General features: G+C 43.9%; 2 protein-coding genes across 4 annotated transcripts; one reads left to right on the plus strand and one right to left on the minus strand.

Moving 5' to 3' along the window:
• agpat4 (1-acylglycerol-3-phosphate O-acyltransferase 4 (lysophosphatidic acid acyltransferase, delta)) lies at nt 1–4,040 on the plus strand. Its single transcript, XM_026354354.1, has 9 exons — nt 1–122; nt 418–599; nt 784–953; nt 1,045–1,206; nt 1,316–1,469; nt 1,574–1,676; nt 1,779–1,854; nt 2,285–2,483; nt 3,039–4,040. Exons 2-9 carry the CDS (start codon nt 422–424, stop codon nt 3,128–3,130), a joined length of 1,134 nt encoding a protein of 377 aa, XP_026210139.1. The 5' UTR covers nt 1–122; nt 418–421; the 3' UTR covers nt 3,131–4,040.
• A 3,757-nt stretch (nt 4,041–7,797) lies between these two features.
• On the minus strand, nt 7,798–24,736 carry map3k4 (mitogen-activated protein kinase kinase kinase 4). 3 transcript variants are annotated; one of them, XM_026354351.1, is made up of 27 exons: nt 24,519–24,736; nt 19,227–19,426; nt 17,727–19,129; nt 16,549–16,809; nt 16,199–16,351; nt 15,886–16,043; nt 15,619–15,735; nt 15,431–15,530; nt 15,193–15,276; nt 14,825–15,094; nt 14,580–14,729; nt 14,109–14,270; nt 13,791–13,924; nt 12,755–12,833; nt 12,560–12,638; nt 11,673–11,766; nt 11,205–11,327; nt 10,003–10,103; nt 9,838–9,918; nt 9,539–9,730; nt 9,379–9,449; nt 9,170–9,286; nt 8,924–9,083; nt 8,699–8,821; nt 8,350–8,456; nt 8,027–8,206; nt 7,798–7,894 (listed from the first exon to the last, which is right to left on the minus strand). In XM_026354351.1, exons 1-27 carry the CDS (start codon nt 24,548–24,550, stop codon nt 7,874–7,876), a joined length of 4,752 nt encoding a protein of 1,583 aa, XP_026210136.1. In that variant the 5' UTR covers nt 24,551–24,736; the 3' UTR covers nt 7,798–7,873. The 3 variants fall into 3 exon arrangements, with proteins under 3 accessions (XP_026210136.1, XP_026210137.1, XP_026210138.1); XM_026354352.1 differs by lacking the exon at nt 24,519–24,736 and adding an exon at nt 24,240–24,400; XM_026354353.1 differs by lacking the exon at nt 11,205–11,327.
• Between the last annotated feature and the right edge of the window lie 454 nt (nt 24,737–25,190).

Below are 25,190 nucleotides of genomic sequence, written 5' to 3' on the forward strand. Positions count from 1 at the left end.
GAAGGGAGAGCTGCGGTGACTGCGTGCGGTGGACATGTGCACATAGACCAGGTCAGCGCGCGGAACACTGCGGGTTGTTATTATCCTGACAAGTGGAAAGACGTCCTGCGGAAGAAGACAAGGTTAGATGTCACAGATTATGGGCGAATGCAAGGTGTTGTTATTGTTTTATAGGCGAGTTATGACATCATCCTGTCTCTCAAAGCTGCAGACTCAACTTTTTCAAGCGCAGCCTTGTGGTCTATTGAAGGGTTTGATCATACAGTCCAGTCAAAGACACACTTTTATGTCCCGATTGGACTCTGTGCTGTGGGAACTGCTGCTGTCACACAGCAGGACAACATGACTTATGTGGGCTGAAGGTTATGGGCTGTATGTGGCATGATAAGATGACTTGGAGTTGTGCAACTCTTGCAGGACGATGGGCCTCCTGCAGCTGCTGAAATCCCAGTTCCTAAGCCATCTGCTCATCTGCTATGTGTTCCTGGTCAGCGGCATCATTATCAACCTGCTGCAGCTCTGCACTTTACCCGTGTGGCTGCTCAGTAAGCAGCTGTTCCGCAGGATCAACATCAGATTAGCCTACTGCATCAGCAGCCGTGAGTACTGTTCTCACTCTCAGCTCCACAGATGACACTGACATTTGTTTTCTTCGTGCTGGAATGAGTATGCAAATGTTAAAACCCTTTTGCACGCATGCAGATGAATTATTTATCAGTCTGCACCAGTCACAAGACCAAATAGTAACTGATCGGTACTGTACTGTGTCCTGATGATCCTCAGAGATGGTAGCTGCCCTCGAGTGGTGGTCAGGGACAGAATGCACGCTCTACACAGACCCGAAGAGTTACCCACTGTATGGAAATGAAAATGCGATTGTGGTTCTCAACCACAGCTTTGAGATCGATTTCCTGTGTGGCTGGACTTTCTGTGAGAGATTTGGAGTTCTTGGGGTAAGAGTCCCAGATAAGCACGCACTTCTCTGTCCATCAGTTCCTTAATATTTTTTATATTAATAGTTAAAATTTCAACCTTTTTCCCCAGAGTTCAAAAGTTTTAGCCAAGAAGGAGTTGGCTTACGTGCCGGTTATTGGCTGGATGTGGTACTTCCTGGAGATCGTTTTCTGCAAGAGGAATTGGGAGCAGGACAGAAGAACGGTGGCCCAGGGGCTGCAGAACCTGCACGACTATCCAGAAAACTTCTGGGTAAATTTGAGCTTGTTGAAAAACTCAATGCTTAGCTTTCACTGTGACATCACAGAAATGTGGTGATTATGACTGGAAGTAATGAAAACGCTTGTTTGTCTGTGACTAGTTCTTGCTTTACTGCGAAGGCACGAGATTCACACCAAAGAAGCACCAGATCAGCATGCAGGTAGCTGAGAGCAAAGGTCTGGCCAAACTAAAGTATCATCTGTTGCCCAGGACCAAAGGATTCTGGGTAACAGTCCAAAACCTCAGAGGAACCGGTGAGTGTCCAGTGTGTGATGGGATCTTTTAAGTATGTCTACAAGTAGATATCAGATACTGAGAGTGAGCTGGATGTTTAAATGCTGCTGTGTATGTTGTGCAGCTGCAGCTGTTTATGACTCCACTCTGAACTTCAGGAACAACGAAACACCAACCTTACTTGGAATTCTTCATGGGAAGAAATACCACGCAGATTTATATGTGAGGTACAAAGACGTGTTTTGCTGTGAGACTTTACACTTTAAATTTAACTCTCGGTTTTGCTGGACGTATTTGGGCTTCATCTATAATCCAACTTTTACGTGCAGGAGAATCCCTTTGGAGTTGATCCCGGAAGATGAGGCAGAGTGCGCTGCTTGGCTCCATAAACTGTACCAGGAAAAGGTGAGTGTGTTGGAAGATTTGATGGATATACTGTATGTAAGAAAGTTTGTTGGCCAGTGAGATAGTGAAAACTAAAACCGTGGCTGGACTCGTTAAATACGTATTTAGGCTGGACTGTGCAAAATGGTGCGTCTGGGTTAATATTTTATATAATAAAAGCTCAGAAGGTGTAAGCATGATGTTTGGTCCCTGTGCTAAATGCTGAGGAGGAGCCTGTCGATGTGGTTCAACCCTGTAGCTTATCAGTTTTCTGTTCACACACATCATTTAAGTGATTCATTAATCTGAACTGATTAGTGCTCAACATTACACAAAGCAGTTACTGTATATTTTGGCACCACTTTCTAGACACACAATGACATTCAGCCATGTTCTTGTTTTAAAAACTGGTATTTAGTTGTGTTTGCGTAACTGCCACATGTCCACACAGGACGCCTTTCAGGAGCAGTACAGTCAGACGGGACGTTACCCTGCCCCCGTAGTGAGTCCTCCACGCCGCCCCTGGTCTTTGATCAACTGGCTCTTCTGGTCCTGCTTGCTTCTGTACCCGTTGGGCCTGCTGCTTGCTCAGCTGATCAGTTCGGGCTCGATGCTGACCATCTTCACCTCCGTGGCCCTCTGTTCTGCAGGTTGGTTTCATTCATTAACACGTACGAGCGACGCCACCCTCAAATAGGAATAAAGTTTAACCAGCTCCTTTTTGTCCAAACGTCTCATAAAGCAGCAGATCTGACAACTCCAATGTAAGTCCCCCATTTTGGAAAATGTGATTTGTTAGTTTTGGGAGCATGTCCCCTAACGGCTTTCAGGCATGTGCGTGCTTAGCAGAGGTAGCCACTCGTCTGGATACTTTAACTGAGATGTTAAATGGAGAAGTGACTTCTCTAACAGCATGGTTTGACAAGGAGCATGTTACAGATTCCACACTAAATACATCTCCACGTTTATAAATGACAGATTCTAAAAACTATTTCATATAAAGCCTCAGTTTGCTTAAAACTGAGCTTTGGATTTTCTCTAGACAAAAGCTTCTGAGCTCTTTTCTCAGAAGTCACTAAATTAAAGTGAAAAATTTACTGTGGAAACAAATCTGTAGTGTACAGGTTCTCAAACCAGTCACCACATCTTTGTGACAAATAGTAGAATCGTAAATCTGTAAATCTTTCTGAATCTTTCATTCACAGCTTCACTGGGAGTTCGATGGATGATTGGCCAGACTGAGATTAACAAAGGCTCAAGCTATGGCAATAAGGAGGCTCCTCTAAACAACAACTAAGGACTCTGGACGTATTCGGTGCTGCTTCTTTGCACAGCTACTAATCTGCAAACTGCCAGCAGCAAAGGTTTTAAACATAACAGGGATCACCCTCGTCTAACAAGTGAAACCTGCTTCAAAGCACAATGCAGGAGGCGTTTCGTCTTGTTGCTACGTTGCAGAAGCTCAAGACGTTAAGATCATAAAACGGGACTGCGGTGACCAGCTTCCTTTTGGAAACCTGTACGACGGAGACAAAACGAATGATCGCTCTACCACACTGTCCTGAAATCAGAGGGGGAATTTTTAAAGACAGGCGTTTTTAACAGAAACTGAAATTAAAGATTTTAGCAAAGTGAAAATGGACTACCTCTTTGTTACTGACGGATGACTAACAATAAATTAAATGTAGTTTTTTTTATATAGCACCAAATCACAATGAAACCATCTCAAGGCCTTTTACATAAGCTGCTTTAACGCATGCACGTCTCCAGAGCAGAAGAGATGGGGTGTGTGCGTGTGCGCGAGCGCCTCCTTAGCAAAATCCTTCCTAGTGTCAGTCAGCACTTGACACTGACAAATTATAATCGGGGCATGTTTTTAAAATAGATGCTAAACTAATGTCTCTGCCTGACGTTGAAACCATGTGCATGTGCCTCCATTCCACAGCGGGTTGAAATAAAAAAAGAAAAGCAAGAGTCGTGTTGAAAGCGTTAAGTGAGAAACAGTGGGTAAACAAAAGGCTGTGATTTCAGTCTCCTCCCTCATGGCTTATTATTTCACCTGTACGGCTGAGAACACCTCTTGTTGCTCTTTACTTTTCTGCTTTGCCTTGCCCGCTGCTCGTCCTCCACTCCCAATGTTTGCTCTTGTGATGACATCATGTACTGTGTGTGGTAATAAATACAAAAAAACAGAGGAAGAACACAAATAGATGACATCGTTAAAATGTGCGACACTGTCATCACCGGTGCTGCACTTATGCTTCAGTGAGACTGGTTGATGACACATAATCATCCATGCAGTAATTATCTAAAAGGAGGATCTGACCTGTTTTAACATGTAGTGACACCTAGTGGCAGCTTGGAAACCAGACACACAGTCCTTTTTTTTTTCTGTTTTGTTATGTTGCGACATGATACTACAATGTTTTTGCTCATTCATCTACGCTCAACAACAGACGTCTCCGTGGTTGTGCCAGACGTTCATCATCATTTAACATTCATGAAGGTCACTGTGCTCTTGGGATGCCTCAGGGCAGCAGAAATCTTTTGTAGCCTTCCCTAAATCTGTGCCTTGCAATAATCCTGTCTCGGAGCTCTGCAGGCAGTTCCTGATGGTACCTCATCTTTAGTTTCTGCTACAGTATGCATTGTCAGCTGTGAGGGTTTCCATAGGGAGGTGTGTGCCTTTCCAAATCATGTCCAGTCAATTACATTTACCACAGGTGGACTTTGCCATCACTGGTACTAAAAGCATCAGGCTGCAACATAACTGAATAGTTTCTGAATGTGCTGCACGTTCTTACCTACTGCTCCAAGCATGCTGTTCACTTCAGCTGGGATAAAAGACCAAACGTACAGTCACCCTGCTTAATCAGACCAGATGATGTAACAGTGAGGACGACTGATACTGACCTTTGACATCAGTAACCCGTGTACATGGATTACATTAATGGCTTTCGTCATTTGTTTACTGTCAAGTCTGACGACACATTCCAGCAGTCTTTTTGTTTTAACTGTATTTATGTTTTGCCTTTGCAATCATCACATCCGAGTATATGACGACGTCATCTAATAGAAGAAACCTTTGTTTGTGTTACTTTTTGTTAGATATTACCAACTTTTTCCCCGTAACAAATTGTAGGAGCCGCTGTGTGACTGAAATGCCTGAACACAGAGACACAGGAAGATAAACTTGGGTCACTTGGATGTACTGGATGTTCTGATTTAACTGGGATTTGCCATGATGTGCAGAAGTCTCACTGGAGAAGAGTTCATTTAATAATTACGCACAATTACCCAAGCAGCTTTCATTTACCACGTTTGTCTTTTTAAGTTTGGCACAATAAATTCATATATTTAAAGGGACATACACGTGTAACAGTGTTCACTGTCTTTTACTTGTTTCTATACTTACATTGCAGTCTATCAGATCACGCCTCATCGTAGCTAGAAAACACCTCGGATTGATAAAGTGATATGCTACCTTTGGTTGATCTTTAAACTACACATTTCCTCATGTTTGGAGAGATCAGAGTTGTACTGAGAAGATATCTCGTCACAGCTGGTAGAAGAATGAGATTTTCCATTTTCACACAGTTAAACTGTGACTGGGGACTCGATCAAGGGTCGAGGTCACGTGTCCTGCAATGGGTAAACTTTATTCCCTGGGGACTGTTTATTTACTTTCAGGGTTCATTTTTGGAAATCAAACTAAGTCTTTCTTTGGAAGCATAGTAGGCACAAGCTCCCCTACATGCACAGTGCACGCATAAGGGCAAAGTCTGACGGGGTCTAAACTCCAGCAACCCTGGTAGGATAAGGTGCAATGTTATTGTCAGTTTTATTGTTGATATGAAGAAGATATATCGCCATAATGTAGCATACTTTATGTACCCTATAGACAATATATTATCACATCTGACCGGCCTGCTCTTACTTTAAGCCTCAAACACAGTACTGTCGTCTGTTGTGTTTATTTCACTGCTGGAAGAAAGAAATCTGTCAATCTGGAGTAAACCGTGCACTAAACAAGGTTAAATATTTAAATGTTGTGGCATGCATGCAACACGTTCAGCTGTCGTAAGACCATGATTTAACTTGTTAATCGCCGATGGTAGCTGCTGTATGCAGACCTGCACACAGCCTAAGAGTTAGCTAATGTAAAGCAATGAGGCACAGTTCTCAACCACGGTGTCAGATCTGGGGTTTCTGGGGTAAGAGAAAGTGCAAGAACACTTTTAACTCGAGGGGTTGTGTATTTCATTGCCTTCCAGCAGCTCCTTCAGATTTTAATTTGAAATCTTGCCAGAGTACAAAAGCCATCGGCCAAGAAAGAGCTTCCTCACAGGCCAGTTACTGGTCAGATGTGTCACTTCTGGAAGATAGTTTTCTGCAAGAGGGCGTGGAAGGAGGAGCAAAGGACGATGACTCAGATCCTTATGAACTTGCGGGATTACCCAGAAAACAGCTAGGTACTTTTCAGCCTGAGGAAATAATAAGAAAATCGAAATGCCGGAGACAGGTCTCTATTTAGGGTGTTGAGGAAATGTAGTAACGCTTGTAATGCTCGATCGTGTTTAGTGCAAAGCAGAAACTAGACCTGCAGGAACTGTTCTGTTGTAATTGCTCTTTAAAGAGATCCGACTTCCCCGAGTAGAAACAGTGTGAAAGTGTTTGATGCGTTTCTGCTGGAGGGTTTTGAACAGGGTTTCTCTGTGGATGTGGCTCAGCTTTCACTCAACTCACTCAGGACATGACTTTGAGTAAACAAATGAGCTCACTCTTTATTCAGACTTTGATATCGAGTTGTGTTTGCATGCATCTCTGCAAAGGGCGGCTGTGAGGAGCACCGTGCACAGACAGGACACGTCGCAGGCTCTCTAGTGAGGCCTTCACGCTGACTTTGAGCTCAGTCGACTGGCTGTTCTGGTTCTTCTAGCTCCTCTATTCTTTAGAAGTGCTGCTTGCTCAGCTCTGTGCTGATGCTGACCCTCATCATTTCTGCGACTCTCTGCTCTGCAGGTTGACTTTCATACAGTCAAAGTAAAGCCACCATGAAGTGGCACAATGATGCAGTTATCAGCAAGCGCTACTGTTTTGTTTTGAAGAAAATACACATTTCCCTTTTAAAAAAAAAGACTGGTTTATTAATATTGTTTGTACATAGCAAACACTGTAAGAGCAGCAGAGGACCAGAAGTTGTGTGTTTGGTTGTGTGAATGTTTTGTGTTCAGCAGCAGGGAGGGAGAGCAGGCCCTGTTTCTCCTCTTTGTTGGCTACGCTCCAGTCACATGAACAGCTCTTCACCGGCGACCAGTAGACTTGAACATTGCTCCAACTTGACATTTTACTCCTCAGCAAAGGCAAAGAAAAAAAAAAAAAAATACACATACATTTAAAAATAAAAATCCTTCCTAGTGCTCACACTTGCCAAATGACAAGCGATAAATTAATCTGGATATTTGGATGGTGTTCATTTCATATAGGTAAACCAGTAAACCAGCATCTCCTTCCATTTGGCGAGGCTTACCACACCCTTTTTCAGCCTCAAAGGTCGACTGTAATAAGATTCCTCCCTCCTCTACTCAACTGCCCCCTTGGGTAAACAGTTTAAAAGTGCCATAGATTTTGTCTCCCCACCCCCCCCCCCCCCACTCCCATCTGTTTAAAAAAAAAAAAAAAAAACTATTCTCAATGCCTTTTCAGAGGTCTCTTCACCAGTGAGAACAACACGTTTCAATAGTTACTTTACAATATTGTTTATACAAGAATTAAAGCCAATCCTATTCTTACAGTATATACAGTCCCACCCCGACTCCTACGCTTCCCAGTTCATAGGTACATAAAGACAAAAGAACCCCTATGCTCAACAGGTCCAGTTGTCCTCTGAAATGATATCGTATTAGTTCCTCAGTTTAACTCCATGTGCCTTCAGCTGTAACTTCCACTTCTTCGCGTCCACAGTTTTTTTTCCTTCTGCCAACAGCATGTACAGTAGTGCTTTATTGTGTAAACGTAAAAGCCTCAGAGGATGTTCCATTCACTCTTCATCCGTACAGACCTGAAACAGATGAGAAGCACCGACTGTAACGTGATTTTCAATGAAGTTGTGGACGTACGACATGTTTGGTGATTACAGTGTTTTTTGACTGGTGGTAACAAAAAAACAAAAAAAAACAATAGGAAGTCTCACCTTGACAAATGGGTGATCTAGCAGCGTGCTAGCTGTCCAGCGGCATTTGGGTTCACTCTCCAGACAATGACCGAGGAAGTCCTTCCCCTCTGTACTCAGCTTCTCAGGGATGGGGGGTTTATGACCCATGCCCACTTTGTACATGATCTGGAAGTTGTGCTCATACTCGTGCCACGGCCTCTGCAGGTTAACATACACATAAGAACATTAGTCATTTCCTTGAGGTTTAATTTCTATTTTTTAATTGTTGTATGATTTTTTAAAAATGGAATCAATCACAATAATTAATAGAGTTGATAAAGATCTTTTCCATAGCTTCGTACTTTTCCTGTCACCATCTCGATGAGGACGCAGCCCAAACTCCAGATGTCAGCTGCTCGTCCATGACCTTCACCTTTTGCTCTGGTTATAACTTCAGGTGCCATGTACGCTGATTAAGATAGGAGTGACAAGAATTATTAGTATAGTATAAAAAAATAAAAAGGTTGTGTCCACTACCCCAGCTGTAGGAACAAGAGCATCTGATTCATATTAACTACACACCTACACTATCTATATGTTCCTCAATCATGACTTTGACACTGATTTTGGTATAAATCACAGAACCCACAGTGACGCCTTGTGGTGGTGAGCAACATCGAAACACGCTACGATTGACCTATGATTTCTGACCTGCTGTTCCGAGCGTGCTGTTCACCTCCCCCGGCATGGTGTGAGTGTTGTTCCTCAACTTGACTGAACAGCCAAAGTCACCCAGCTTAATCAGACCTGATGATGTCAGAAAGATGTTGGCTCCTGGTAATAAACACCACAGAATTAGTAATAGGAAATGAGATGCTGACATTTCTGATGAGAGGAGAACAAATTAAAACAGGAGACAAAGCCTGCAACACTAACCCTTGATGTCCCGGTGGACGATGCCGTGTTCATGGAGGACGTTAATGGCTGTAGTGATCTGTTTACTGTAGAGCCTGATGACGTGTTCCTGCAGCCCCAGACGGGACACCTCCTCCAGAGTGCCTTCATCACAGTACTCCATGAAGATGTACATCTCCTCCTGCAGGTGAGTGCATCGACAGTTAAACCCCGCTGCTTGTGTTTGCATGTGATGTATTGCCTGGAATGACACGAACGTCGTCTTACCCGATGGAGCTCGACTCCAAAGTATCGCACTAGATTCGGGTGTTTAATGCCTTCGAATATTTTCAGCTCGTCTGCTGTCTCCTTGATTGTTTTGTGATCATTTGGCTGGAATCGGATCTGGATAAAAAAAAAAAAACAGAACAAAAGTGTGCTACCTGCGGTCCTGACAATTATTTCTGAATGCTACTAAATTTATCTTGCTATTTTACCTCCTTCATGGCCATTAGCTCTCCAGTGTCAACATTAATGCAGGTATACACCTTCCCATACTGGCCCTCACCTGATAACATACAAACATGACATCACTGACTGTATGTGTGTTAAATAACCCAGATTGTGATGAAGAAGTCATGAGGTAGGCAGCCATACCTATCTTGTTGCCCCTCTGCCACTTGAAGGTCACCTTCCTGAGCCCAACATGCATGACGTTGTCAAAGGACTTAGGTGTGTGACACACTTGACCAATGATGTTGCGCTGCTTCATCGTGGCATAGCGCTTATCCTCAAACTTGCGAATCGAGTGCCGGACGGCCTCCATCGGGCTTTGCCGTGCTGCTGTGTCTGGAGAAAAGAGAGAGAACAGGAGAAAATTGTTAGTGGATACGACACATGGCAAATGTCTTACTATGTGCTGCAGTCCAACAATCCACATTATTCAGCAATCTCACCCTTGGACTGGCTGATAAAAGTACGAAGCTCCCAGCTTCTGCGTGCAGCACTGTTAGGATCTCCCTTAGGGTACGAGGGTTCTGTGGGAAGAAATCACCAGAGGAGTTCACCTAATTAGGCGATTACAATTCCCCAACGTGAACTGAGCAGTGTCGATCACCCACCTTCCCTGTCCTCTGTGGGGCTGGAGTGGCGGCTCAGAGATTTGAATTGCAACTCTGCTGCAACTGATGACAGACGGTCATTCTCATGGAAACTGGATCCCCTGTAGAGACATGGAAGAAAATGATGCACTACAGTGGTTGAAATAAAAAGACATGTTGATGTTTAGTTTCAGTCTGTGGGGTTTCTCTGGTAATGACCAAAACAAAGGATAAACACAGAATGGAAACTCTTCTGCCTAGACTGACATTTATTTTTATACTCCTTCTTAAAAAGCTCTTTTATCAGAGCTTTATAGGAGCTTTCAAACTAACTGCTCCCTGTGCCGAGCACGGTGCTGCTTCCTAAAATGGGACTCAGTAGCTTGCAAAGGGATAAGAGATCATCTTCGCCTTGAGATGCTTCTGTGGAAAATATTCCCAGACACAGTATTAGGATTGCAAGATAACATTTAAAAACACTAACAAAACCTCGGGATCTGTCCTTGCAAGAAACATTAGCTCATTCTCAGCGTGCCCTTTGAAATGCTTTTGAGATCCATTAACAGTTCAACATGCATGAAAGCCATTCACACTTGAATGTTAGATCTCTAGAGTTTGGAAAGCACACACACAAATACGGCAGAAAGTCTAACAGCAGTGAGTCACCAGCATCAAAGCAAGGTCGATGTTAAAAGCGCTAAAAAACAGAAAAATAGAATATAGTAGCCCACTCTTTCAGTGAGGTAGTTTTTGTTTTTCATTTTAACACCAAGCACAACAATCACAGTCTCTTCCTTTGACCAGTAACAAAACAGTCATTCGGTCAGTTTTTTGATTTGTGTTACACTTTGTGGGACCTCATACAAAAAATACACCATCAGTCTTTTGCAGCCAACATCGAATTCATAGGTTTCATTTTATTTAAGCTGTGGCTAATCTAGAGATTAGAATAATCACACTTGAATAGCCATGCTGCAAAGCATCAATGCATTAAAAATAAAGTAGTGAGAGGAAATGCCTTGTTTTAATTTGGTAAACTGATGTAAATCCGCAATCAAAGTCAAACTTTTAATTCAAAACTACTAAATGAATAATTGAGGGACAAACATGCAGTTTTTGAATTTCTAGATGCTTTATAAAAAAAATTTGTCGTGGCTTTTGTTCTGATATTTGTCTCTGTGGTTTTACAACGGTTTCTAACAGGCAACTTGGGGCAAGGCTACCTGACATCATTGGGGGTGCTGCCGGGCGCTTTGGTGTGGCTGTGTTCCCCCGGGCCCTGAGGGACGGGCCGAGGGCCGTTGGGGAACATCTGGTTCCGGAGGTCGCAGGGGAGACTTCGAGAGCTGTGTGGTGAAAAAACAAACTGAGGAGCTCTGTCTTGGGAGGTGAGGTGGCTTGCATGGGATGTGTATAGGTATGTTTGTGTGTGTGACTGAGTGGCTGGTTGAGGGACAGGGACACACACACACACACAGTCTACACAGGTTTTAAAAAGGAATAGAATAACTGCAGACATGACATCGTCACAGTATACACTCACACAGAAGCTCAACAACTACAGGGCAAAAACATAAAAGGCCTAAAAAGCAAAGGTAATGATGTAGGATGAGCCATGCAAGGAAATGTATCGACAATAAAACATGATGGACATAAAGACCATCGAACAAACACGTACTGGTGCCACCTACCTGAAACCTTCAGTATTAGGGATGAACAAATTGGGGTTTGGTGGGTCACTATGGCAGCGAGGTACTTTTACAGGGCGAGGACTGTTCCTGGAACCTGGAAAGAAAAACATCAAGTGCTTAATTTAGTGCAAAGGAAACATTGAACATGGTAATGTACAACAAGAGCAAGTATTTATACGACACTTTTTAAAACACTAAGTGGCAAAATGCTTCATAAGTAGAAGAAGGACGTGAGACACAACAAAAGGAAATATGGTTATACATTGAAGCAACAGGAAAAAAATGATTTTAATACCTTGTTTCAGACTCATCTAAAGTGAAAGATCAACTATGAATTGGCTACATAAGTAGCTCAAGTCCCAGAAATAACATTAATTCTGCTTTATGGGGGCAAAGTGCTCATGTTTTTAAAACCACATACATGCAGTGGTCTGGCTGTTATGTTGCCTGCATCTAAATCAAAGACAGACATCCTGCAGCTTTTGGTTCAGTGCACTACTATTCTACTGCCAGTTTGTCGCCTCATCATCACGTATGAATTTGCCCAAACTCATAACTCAAGACAAAAACATGGCATCGTGTGGTACAATTTGTTTTCTAAAAACACTACTTCTCATCGAATCTCTCGCAAACATGCTCCTAATATTTATTTCAGTTTTCTACTGTGAGCCAACAGCAGCGCGGTGTTGCTCAATAAAGCCAGAGTAACAAGTGAAGTTACTCAAACCCATTTACACAAACCTTTAGGTCATATACATACATTTTCTATTCTAGGGCAAATATACGTTCTTTTACTATTGCGCTTGTTTTGTGTAACTATACACTCGTAACATGTAAACATACAAGCGGAAGTCATCACCAGTCTGTATCACAGAAGGGCATCTTACCTATATACAGGCCAGTGACTGGGCTATGAGGTTTCCCAATCACATGGCCAATGCATTCATTCATCAAAGCTTGTAGATTCTGCAGAAAGAAAGGTAAAGTCACAGTCGGCCTACAAAACATACATTATATTCCAAGCATGCTTGGTCTTCACTTCTGTAGAGAACAACAACGAGAAGAAAAGCAGGCTATTTTACCAGGAAGTCATCCTCTGGTAATGCTGATATGAAGGCAGGTTCAATAGCCTGAAGAAAATCAAAACCCTGAGTCGCCCACCTGTAAGTGAAACAGTGACAGTCAGTCTCTGAATAGCAAATTTATTCTGCTTCATTGCATTCTCTCCATTCTCTACAATTTGTGTTTGAACAGAATAGAAAAGTGCAGCTTTATTTAAGAAGAATGGGAATGAATGATAATTAACCCATGTAGAATAACATTGCCACTGAGCATCATAGCTGAGGTGCTGACTCTTCTTTTTTTCTGTTTAGCCTGTTGGTTACGCTCCACTGAGCACGTCTATCTGTCATTGTTGGCGTTAATTATAGGACAGATTTCAATATCTTCGTGCTCCTCGTGTAGAAACTGCAGGAAGTACAGTTTTAAATAATACAAATCGAACACCTGACTCATTCTCACTGTTAAGTGGGCCTATTTTTGTTTTGTGTCTCTGAAGTGTCACGCTGCTGTTATTGCATGAAACCTCTTAAAGGGTTCGCTCTGTGATCCGAGTACACAACACGTCATGGTAACTTGTAATGGCTCACAGCATGAGATCTTGATAAAGAGGACCAAAATAAATGTCTTTCAGAGACTGTGGCTCTGGTTTTAGAAGATAAACAGATGTGGTTTTACAATTACTATTAATTCTAAAAATAGTAACACCAGAGCAAACTGAGAATTTATCACACAAACAAACCCCTCACTGCTATTACGAATTTCTACGGTAAACTGTAGGAAAGAAAACCAGATTTCATAAGTCTAGCTTGTGTCTGCAGCCTGTGTGATGAGAATAAAAAGAGGGGTATGTATATTGTTTAAATCAAACATTCATTGCATGGGAATTAATTATTTGGTTAGAGATTAATACCCAACCAAGAGGCCTGGCTTTGCTGCAAGAAGCATCCTTTAAGTTGAGCATTAGAAATACAATACTCCTCCAAGCAGAGGGAGACATAAGTGAATTACTTACAAGTGTAAACGAGTGCTCAATTGAAAGAAGATCTAGCCTTTTACCTGGGCTTGGTGCCCCTTCCACTTTCACATTTGGTCAGGACATACGTCATCCACTTGCGGGCAAAAGCTATGTAGCGTTCCCCAATCCTCTGTCTGAACTCCCCTGACATCAGACGCACCACCTCTTTGTGGTACTGCAAGACAACAAAACAAACACAGCAGGACAGGAACATGTGGATTAATATTCCTCATCCTCCACTCATCTCGTCACTTCGCTTTTTAATTCTATCCTGTCTGTCACAAATGAGAGCAGGAGAAAGGATCTGAAGCTTGTGCTTCTATTACAGTTCACATCTCTAAAACACAGCAGCCTCTCACCTCGAAGGCAAAATTGTAGCCCTGTATCATTGCCTCCCTGTAGTACTGATGAAGAGTGGCTGACTCAGACTCCTCCACTTCAGGCTCAAACTCTGTGGTGAACATGTACTCTACTCGGTCAATGGCACTGCTGATCTTAATGCATAGCTGGAGTGCCTCATTCTGTGGTGGGAGAAGAAAGCGAATACAAGAGTTAGTTAGAGAAAATAGAAAACTTAAATTCATAGAAATCAGTGAAAGCCTGTGAGAAATTGCATTTGTTACTCTGTAACAGAAAGTTCACAATGAGATCTGATCTGATCGCGTCCCTGTATGTATTTTAATTCATGTTAAAAGAACGGAAATTCACAGTAACCGAGAGCAGATCTGAAAGTAGGACACTAACGTGCACCTGCTTTTGAAACAGCACTAAATAAACGAGTGTTTTCAAAGGTTAGAAATCAAAGTGTGTGTGTGTGGTTATGTAAGTACTTTTAGCTCCTCCAGAGCGCTCGCTATGAGAGGCTGGCTAGATGTTTGCTCCCGGCTAAGTGTGAGCACATCCTCCATGGACTGCTGGAAGGCTTTTCGCTGGGCCACCAGGTGAGCAGACTGCATCACTATCAACAGCATATTCTCCACCTGAAAGCATATTGGACCAATGGGAGTCTTATAAACCCACAGATACACACTTAAACAAACATACGTGAATTCATTTTTATAAAAATGTCGCATACCTTCATGGCTCTTAAAGTGTCGACAGTTTCCATTTGAGGGACTAGTTTGAGCAGCTCTCCCTCCCACTGAGCCCAGTCCGAATCAGTAGTGGAGTCCCCAGCTCCGTGTTTGCTCATGAGCAGGTAGGCCTCATCCTCGGGAAGGTCATCCGGCTCTTTGGAGCAGTCTTTGCCAGCAGCAGCATTGAGAAGCTGCAGGATGAGGGTCCGCTGATCCATTAATCCAAAGGGCACAAAAACCTGCAGCTCCTCCAAGCCTGGAATCTGAACCTGGACACAAAAGGAGGAGGTCAAACTATATATATAAATGACCTGGAGACAAAGAGGCGAGACGGGGGAAAGCGAAATTAACAGGACAGCAGACACACCTTGACATAGTTTCTCTTCTTCAGTGCCTCAAGGAGACAAGTCACCCCGTTAGTGATACTGAAATCCGCAGCAACTTCTAAGTCCTGCAGAGAGGGAAGCAAACAAAAGTGTGTGTCAGAACACACAGTCCCAGTTCTTCAGTGAGCAGGGAAAACAGGGTCACAGATATCTGCACAGTCAGTGCTGTTGTGGCTTTCTGTTAGGAGAGAGTAAAAGTTCTTAACTGCTGCGTCTCACCTTGCGAAGCATTTTGGCAAAGCCCAGAGCCTTGGACGCTCGCTCCCTGGCTTCGTGGAACAGCTCTTTAAGTGACCGACTAGTCTCAATGACCGACCGCCTGAAAGAATCCAAATGATCAAAGTTTAAAGCACCTCCCCTCGGGAAAAAAATAAAAAACAGAAATGAAATAATCTTATAGTCTTTACCTGATCTCATCTGATGCTGTGCTGTCATCAGCACTTTCCCAGAATTCATTACCACTTTTTTGCAGGCCAGAATCCAGGAACTCTCCAGTGGATTTGAGCAGCATCCCGGCAATGTCACTGCAAAGAGAAGAATGCAGTCAGTTCAAATGTCCGTTGTTAATGAACTCTTAGTTTGTGAATGAAACTGCGTGACTGTTCTGTTCTGTTCTGGTTCGAACGTTATTAGAGAAATAAAAAAAAAGGGAGCTAGAACCCAGATCCACTCACCAAAAAAGCTTCCCAGACTGGGCTTCCCCTCCACGAATGTAAGGAGTGATAACCTTTGTGAAGTGCCACTCCTCTTCTAACAAGTTCTTTAAGCTGTGAGAGGCCTGAGGCAGCTGCTGCAACATGTGGATCCAACTGTGCATGTAGTCAAAGTAAACCTACAAAGACAGAGACAGATGTTAGGTAACCACACGAACCTCACAACTCACTTTTTAATAGTGCATGCATTTGCACGCTACAATGGCTATATGCTCAAGGAAAATGTAGGTTATTTGACATGAGTAGCTGTAAGCAGAAGGAGGAGGAGACTTACCACCAGCATCTTGTGAAGGTCCTCTTCGAACTCATCAATATTGGAATTTGTCTGCAAGCCCTGAGCATCAGTCACTACACCACGGAGCATGAACTGATAATACTGCTTCATCAGAAGACCACCTTTAAGAACCTCCTTACACTCGCGCACCAACTGCACGACACAAACACGTAAAAACACACATGAGCATTTATATAGGACATCCCTGCCATCTATTCTGGGCTTTAAGAAAAGTAACCATGTAGCAGAACTAAGAAATGTGATAGTAAGATGCAAAATGCATTTAATCATTATTGGTTTAGCAAACACAAGAGTCGCACAGAAAATGAAGCGTTTCAACAGCTGCTTGCCTGTTTGATACTGAGAAGTGACGGCTCTCCAGCAGGTCTCTGTTCAAGTCGCAATTTAAGGCATTCGTGAATGACATTGAGTAGGACCCTGCACAATACAAGGAACGCTGGCCGGAAGGATGGGAGGTCCATGTCCAGCAAATCCTCCCAAGAAACCTGGTCTGCTCCAAGCTCGGGGTGAGCTGGACCACTGCAGGACAGATGACGCGACAGTTCTGGCAGGTAATCACTGTACAGCATGGAGTCTGGAAAGTCTGCAAACTGCAGGTGAAAGATCCAGGAGGTCCAGGGACATTAGTTCATCACAGCAGTAACACTTCAAATCATTTTAAGGTTGTTTGTTGTCTTATATTAAATAAATTTAATTTAAACTGCTCGGTTTCTCCTCATACACTCGCTGTGTAAGCGCAGGAGGGCAATGCCTGAGCCTCCCTGAATGCCTCTGTCATTTCCCAGACGAGCTCCTCCACCACTGTAATAAACTCAGAAACACTCCTCTCCTCTTTAGTGCTCTTGTCGTGTTTTTCTAGTTGTCTCACTGTGTCAGCACATCCTCTGGTGTTTCAGCCTGGGCTCAGACTTCTTGTAAGCTCTTATCTGTGAGAACTCCTCCAAATGCTGCTTCCTCAAGTGTGTAATTAAATTACTAACAATTGCTCAGCAAACGTTACAATTTGCTGTTTGATTCCACACTGCAGACATGACTGCTATCCAACTGCTCTGAAGCGGTGCATCACATTACCATTATAACTGGACTATGACACTAAATCACAGTACAAGTAGCACAAATGTAGGAGCAGATAGCATGTCACCACACATATAGCTGGCATATGTGATAAATACATGTTTAAATCCTTAAATTATTGTTTAATAAAAAAGTTAAAATCAATTTTACTTTCTCTAACAACTCAGCTACAGCCCCTTTTATGTGTTTAAGTGGAAACAAGGAAATGATCCAAAAGAATTAAGTTAACAAAACCCAGTTGTGGTCATTTTCAAGCAGGAAGAATCCCTACAGCAAGAACCTCATTGATTTGTTTAATGAGTTTGTGTTTATGCGTCTCTGCAACAGACCTCTGAGATAAAGAAGCCCAGTTACGCTCTAACTGTATTGGGATACACGACTATTTAGGATAGAATGGTAATGGTTACATGTGTAGTGCAAATAGTGGCCTCACCTCTGGTGTAGGAGTGTGGCGGAGCAGCGCTGCTCTGGACCTCTGAAGAGAGCGGTCCATTAGCTTGTGCAGTCTGAGAATAAGTTTACGCAGCCCCATCTGTTTCAGAGCTTTATCCACAAATGGCCTGTAGATGGCCGTGGGGCATAATACTCCTTCTCCCACAGATGCTTCTGCGCTTCCTGCAGCAGCAGTAGGGAGAAATTCATCTTCTGACAACAATCGGGCTAATTTAGGAGTCAGGGAGGGAGAGAGTTCTCCCTCTGCTACACGTTCCGACCCCGCCACCTTCTCTGCATCTCTGTCCTCCCCTTCGCTTTCAGCCGTGAATGTGGCCGTCGAGTCATTCTCCTCATCTTCCTCATTGTCTTCTTCTTCACTGCCACGGGAGCAACGAGGTGAGGGGATCTCAAAGACTGGCCACCCGATACGGGACAGATCATGGAGGCCGAGAACAGTGGCCATGACACGCAGCTTCTGGTTGAGGTCCTGGGTGATGTTGAGCCACAGACAGAGCGCCTGCACCCTGCCCTGGAAGTCTCGTGCTGCATACTTTTCATAGTCCCTCTGCAGCGCCTGCAAGGAAGGGTACAAAGCTTCCCCAGACTCTAGCAACTCCATAACCTCCTTCACCTGCTCAAATGCCAGTCTCTGGCGCTGAAGGTGTTCTCTGCAATCCGAGCCAGAACCAAGAGGCTCTGCTGCATTCATCGCAGTTGAGGGGCAGGCACTAAAGCCCCAAGTATCTACTCCACAGTGGTTGGTCTCTGCTACAGCAGACTCCCTCACCTCTCCACTCTGATAGTCCAGCAGGATTGTTTGAGATCCTGAACACTGGGCCCCTCTTAGGCTGTCATAGTTGACCTTAAAGTGCAGCACCACATTGATGATGTCAGGGATGGCTTGGCGGGCAGTGAAAAGGAAAAGGTCTTGGTCGCCGGTGGAGCGTCGTGCATGCCAAGCCTGCAGCTCCAACCAAATCACCTCATTGTTGTGACCCATGAAGGCCATGTTCTCCAGGCCTCTCTGCTCCTTCTCCTTCCTCTTGGAGGACATTGACGTTAGCTTGAGCAACAGCCGCAGAGTTTCAAAGAACTTGAGGCGGTCTGCAGGACAGTCTGTCCTGGAGGTCTGGCGGTGGGTTCGGACCATATGGGGCATAGACACAGGAAGTTTACAGCTGCTGCAGCCTAAGCTCAAGTAATGCTTCCTGGGATCCATGGTAATGGCACCGAAAGGGCTGGACTTTGAGAGTGGATCCAGCACAAAGGAGCCTTCAAGTGTCTTCTTGTGGTCTCTTTCAGTGGAGCGCAGTGTGTCCCTTTGCTTCTTGCCCTGCTTGTAGCTGAGCTCTTCGGGGGTCTCCACTGGCCTGGGAGACTCTCTCGGGACAGATGAGCTGTCTGCCGAAGTAAACACAGAAAGCGGCCACTTATTATCTGTACAATGCATATAAAATGATATCCATAACAATTTATTATTAACTCACTAAAGATGTACCTTTGTAGGGAGAGCGTCCAGAACTCTTTGCCTGGCTGTTCCTCTGGTGTTTGACAAACGTGCGTTTATTTGTTTTTATCTGGCGGGAATTATAAGGTGGTGATGTGCCATACAGAGCATCTTCATCCTCGCTGGGAGAGTCCCAGGATTCACCCATTTCAGACATTTGCTGGGATGCATCTCCCACTGGCTTAGTCTGCCTGTCAGGATTTCATGACATTTAAGAAAAAAACTGTTAATATGGGCCAGGTTTTCATCTTTACAATAAGCAATGTTACCTGGCAACGATGTTCACAGCCAGGTTGTGATATGGTATGAAAATATTTCATAATCATAATCAGTCATATCACAAGGAAACACAAGAAAAGCATATACATGGTCAAACTGTGCTGGGTTTGCTATGAGTTTGTACCCACAACAGAGTGTGTGCCAAATCTCCTGTAATGCCACAGCAAACAGTTTGCTAAACTGCAACTAGACTGAATGTCTGCTGCTACTGTACCCACAGCAGACTGACGAGTTGTCTGTCCGTTGGAGCCTGACTGGCTGCCTCTCAAATGTACAGCAGCAATGCTCTGTGCATGACCACAGCAGCCCAGACCCAAGATAATAAGCTGTGGGTTCCCTATTGGCACCCTCTCTTCGTCTAAGCAAACATAATGGCTCAACCAGCAAGAGAGAAATAGTAACCCTCATTAAGTCCGTCTGCCAAGTCATCAACAATACTGCAAGTCAAGATTTCATGGAGCACTGAGACTCACTCATTCAGGGCGTGCAGAACTTGTTGGACTGTACCCAGACACTGTGCTAATGTAAAACACAGCAAATCACTTTTGTGTGATTACAGTAAATCTTGAGCAACCACGATAATGTGAACACCACTGGTTGCTTAACCACAATCTGAAAGCAAATTCCCGATAATGACCGTCGCAGGCAGAAAATGTTGCATTCACTTCAACAGAAATGAAACCATGTAATAACTTGAATCATTTCCTGCTGGGAAAAAAAAGGAAAAAGAAAAATAGAAAAGACAATGGAGAGTGCAAGCGGCGAGCCTTTCCAGATAACAATGTCACAGCTCTGTTCCCTGATGCCTTTTAAAGAGGTTCTTAATAGGATTAGACAAAAAGGTTGAAAGGTCTGACCCTGCCACCAAAAAACAAAAGCAAAAAAGGAGGAGGGGAATGGAAATGGGGACTCTATCTGCGGGTCGCCATGTGTCCCTGCATCGATCATCAGACTGAAAGGCATTCCCCAGCACGTGCCTCTGAGCGTCTGCATAGATTTTGAAGGGCCAGGGCTGTATCACTTTCACTTGAGTTATGCGAGGGGTGTTAGTCTGGAAATGACGAGTCCAGACTTCCATTGCCCATCTGCCCCGCTGCAGGTTTTGTCTTCCCACACACACGCGCGTGCACACACACTCCCCTGGGAGCAGCTGTGAAAGTATGCCCAAAGGCAGACAGGACACCTGCTGCAAATCCTGCAGTTTAAATTCAATAAGATTTCAGATGCAAGACTTCATGGAATCATTTCCACCATCTTCCAACATCTTAACCACAACAGTCTTTACAGAAATTACAGAATAACTTGCATTTTGGAACACCGGTGCCTTATGAGTATGAGAGATTGTGAAGGGCCGTGTTCTGCAAGATCATTACACCACAGTAACCCTTTCAGTATGTAGGCACAAGAAAGCGCAGTAAGCATTGCTGTGTTTGCTACTACAAGGCATTCAGCACAATAACAGAGAAATCGCTGTGCAAACCCCATGCAAAAATCCAAAGTAGTATCAGGAAACTGCATAAAGAAAATAAGAGTAAATGCCATCAACCTCCTGCTGCATCCATCATTTGCATAATTAGACTGTGCAGCACATTCGTGTAATTCTCAAGCATGCAAAGATTTGTCATGGCTAAAGACAGAAATAGTATATGCATGTAAGAGGGAACGGGATCAAGTTTTAAAAAAAGACACTTCCTTATACAGAACAGCATGACTAAATCACTCAGGAATGACAGCAGGACCAGTGACGCCATCACTGCCGGTTGTTTGTTTGGTTGCCATGGTACACTTCAAGCACAGATTGTGCTGCTGCAGTACAGGCTGTGCAAATGTCTTTTTCTGAATTCTTGGCTTTCTTCCTAAACCTACTTGTAGGCCACTCGGAGAAAGTTACCGGCCCTCATGCCCTGCAGTTAACCAGAGTCGTACTACGGTCTACAAGCTGTCTCTTCCTGGCTGCTATTAGTGAATTATCACTGCAGATGGTGTCTGGCTGCTCTCAATGGCTCATCTGATGGCTCATTGGGGCTCCAATAAAGGCCAGTGGAATGCTGGAGCCCCAAGGCAGAAACACTGAGTGCATAATAAAAAGCACAAAATCTGGACTCTTTTCTGTATAGTGACTGAAGCAGTGATACCAAGGGCTGCCAGAGTCAGAGGGCATGACCTCTGACACCAGCCATCCACACTATTGTACTGGGAAGGGGCGTACTATTGTATAGTTGTGACACGTGGCCTGTGAGGCCCACAAATGAATAGCACACAGCTGGTTGGTGAACACACTTGCTCACAATGTCCAAACTAATGGAGATTTTTTTTTAGAGAGAGGAAAAGGAGGAGACCAGAGTTTTCTAAGAGCACACTTCCCACTAATTAGGTCATGCTGGTATAACTGCATTCTGTTGCATGCATTCCACAATATGCATAGACATGCATACTATAGTATGCACATCTGATCCATTGTAAATCCCTGATAAACAAGTGAAGCTGTTCCAGTGAAAAGAATTTGTGCCATAGCCTGGAAGAATTCAACAGAATTCAAACAGCGAACATGACATACTTGACCCCACCCTTCTCTGAAACACTATGACATTGCCAGGAATGGACCTCCCAACCTCCCTTTACATGCAACTGTGCAAAGCACACTGTGCACAACAAAGGAGCTTGTTTCAGCCACGGATGATAATAAAATCCAAACAGCCACCGAAATTCATAAGAATCTGAAAATCTGTGCATGTCTCAAATACTGCTCTACCAACACTGACACAGGCTTTATTGTACCCGTGGAAGCTCATGTCATCAGCAACATGTCACGTGGCCTAAATGTATCTAAATGTAGACACTGCTGACAGACTGTGGGCTGCAGACTGAGGTAAATTGCGTAATAACACATTGTCATCTTATGCTGTTTGCATCATCAATGCAGTTCAGGCAGCTGGGTGCTCCACCTTTAAAATTTAAACTGAAACCACTGAGAGTCATTGAAATAAAAACACTTTTTTCAGTTTCAACTTTCATTTCAGTTTCTTTTGCAGCTGTGCCTATCATAAATGTGAAGCATCCTCGTCTGCAGCCCTTAACCATCTCGCCGTTCCTCCTCTTATTTGGCGGCTCACGTGACCTTGCTCCTGCAGGGTATTAGTAACATCAACTTACACTGTTTAATAGTTACCGGGAACCTATTGTTTGAAGGGAAACGATAGATGAGAATGACAGAATGTGAGGGCAGCATACAGCTTCCTAAAGCAGGTGTGTGCAGAGACAGGATGCAGTTAGGAAATGCTCGGGGATGGCCCGTCTTTATTCCTGTGCTGCTGGCAAATGCAGGCTTTAATGAGTTCTAACCCAGCAGCCATCTACTGAGCATAATACACCACATCCTGAAATCTCTGGAATGTTAGTGAGCCATAATGTCTTTAGACTGACTTTGCGAACGAGACTTTATTGACAAAAGACCTCTGTATTTCCAACACCAGTGCAGGCGTCCAATTGCCAAGCATGCACATAATTCCTCTGTCTCGATGTGGTCTATATGCAGCCAGTTTGAACCAATCTTACGTTTAGTATTAAGGTGCATACTCTCATCAGGGTGGACACAAGGAGGCTAATAGATAACTGAATTTTGCACATTGACATTTCATGACAAAGCTGAGAACCCGTGTGCACAAGCACATGAACATGGTTATAAAATTGGGAGAAAGCATCAAATTAACCACATGTAATCAAGTCAGTCTGGGACACTAACATGCTTCTAGGCTTCCAGGTTAATGACTCAGTATTTTTCTTTATGCAACAATGCCAGGCAGCACTAACATTAACACGGGCAGTGTTGCACAACCCTGGGAGCTGTTTGTGTGTCCACCTCGGACAGAGTGGCCACAAGAGTGCAAGAGAACAACAACTGGCTGGTACTCAGTCATTTACTGGAAGAGCTGACACAAAAGCCAAGCTCAAAACCAGGATTACTGCAGATGACAGAGCTGATCCAACGTGATAAATGCCCTCGAAGTCAGTGGCTCTGTAGACAAACAAGTGCATATGGGGAGAGGAGAACAGAGGGGAAGACATAACAGCAGATTCCTGAGGGTCTGTCGCCGGCGGTCAGGGGCAAACATGGTGCATTTCGATTAGGAGATGCGCACATATAACAAAAACATCTCATGAATGTCTCTTTGTATGCATTCTGCTGTGAGGTCTCAGAAATGTGTCGTTCAGTAGCCATCAATGTCACCTGAGCGCTGCAAACACATCGGTTGCTGCACATTTGCATCAGACTGTCAGCTAAGTTAAAGAGCCCCAAGAAAACACAATAATCGTCACAATACAGCAGCATAATGTGTAAAAGGTTAACCATTGAGAGCCAGCGATCCATGCCGTGATTCAGCTGTGGAGTGCGAGACAACAACAACAGGAGCGCCAAGTCTAGCTAAAGGATTAACAATAACAGTGGAGCAACATGCTAGCGATAATCCTCGAAGTTTGTGCCCCAGTGTTGTGGTGAAATGCATGGTCTGGCAATCGCAAATCATCAACGACACACGCTCAGGTCCGCCTTATGAATCCACATTGCAACACTAATCTAGCTTCAGCTCCGTCAGTTTCTCTTAGTGAACTTGCGGCTGAACAATAAACTGACAAGCGACAGCTAACAGTGGATGTTAGCTAGCTCGATCCCTGACATGCTACACACTGTTAACACAGCGGTGGCTGGCTCTTCTCTAATGTTACCTTATCATGTGGCGAGCATTTTGCCTTCCGCTCTGCGGAGCTGAGATTTAGTTGGGAGGCGAATATCTGCAGCGAGATACGGCTGAAAATGTTGCTACAAAAAAAAGTTTGCAACTTGCAAATACACTAACTGCACCGCGTATCACTATTTGACAGGAAGTCGATTTCTAAGGGATGCGCAAGCGCTCCCGTAGAGCCGACTGCACAGTCACGTTCAGCTCCCTATTTGGCAAGTACGAGGTCCTGATGGTGTAGTGTCTGTTGAGCAAATTCGCATACCTGCTGGGCTTGTTACGATCCGGAGGCTCCATAGCAAAGGAGTGGCTTCGTGTTCCTAGCCGTGCATAGGCTAATCCATGTCTAAGCGATATCGCACAGACTTTGCACCGTGAAATCTTTGCAAAAGATGCGGATTTTAGTCTCTGTGGAGCACTTTCTATCCGCCGGCACGGTTGTCTCTCGCTAGTGCGTATGCCGTCGCCATCTTTCCATCGTTCATTGAGGAGGAGTGCCACAGGCTTGCATTACTACGGCAACCCGAAGAGGTCATCTGCGGTCACACTGCGCAGGGGCCCATCGCTTGTTTTTATCCTTAAAGCGGAGTCACAGTGAATCATATGGTGACCACTTGACTGATATGATGAATTATCACATTTGAAATAACTCATGTAGTGCGGTGGAAAATCCAAAGGGCTACAAATGACTGTTTATTTATTTATTTATTTATTTATGACACCCGAGTGTGGGTCGAGGCGTCAGTTCAAACTTTACTCAGGACAAAGTTTGTGGAGGTGATATGTGAATATAGGTTAACTGCCACTTTCATTTCGGTATAATTTAACATCACACACATCCAAACTACACTCAAACTACAACACTCACTTATGTTAAAGTGCAAAAAAAAGGACTTTACGGTATGGTACTGCAAAAAAAAAAACTACTGCACACCTG

The sequence above is a fragment of the Anabas testudineus genome, chromosome 15 (assembly GCF_900324465.2).
Source record: "Anabas testudineus chromosome 15, fAnaTes1.2, whole genome shotgun sequence".
Classification (NCBI taxonomy): domain Eukaryota; kingdom Metazoa; phylum Chordata; class Actinopteri; order Anabantiformes; family Anabantidae; genus Anabas; species Anabas testudineus.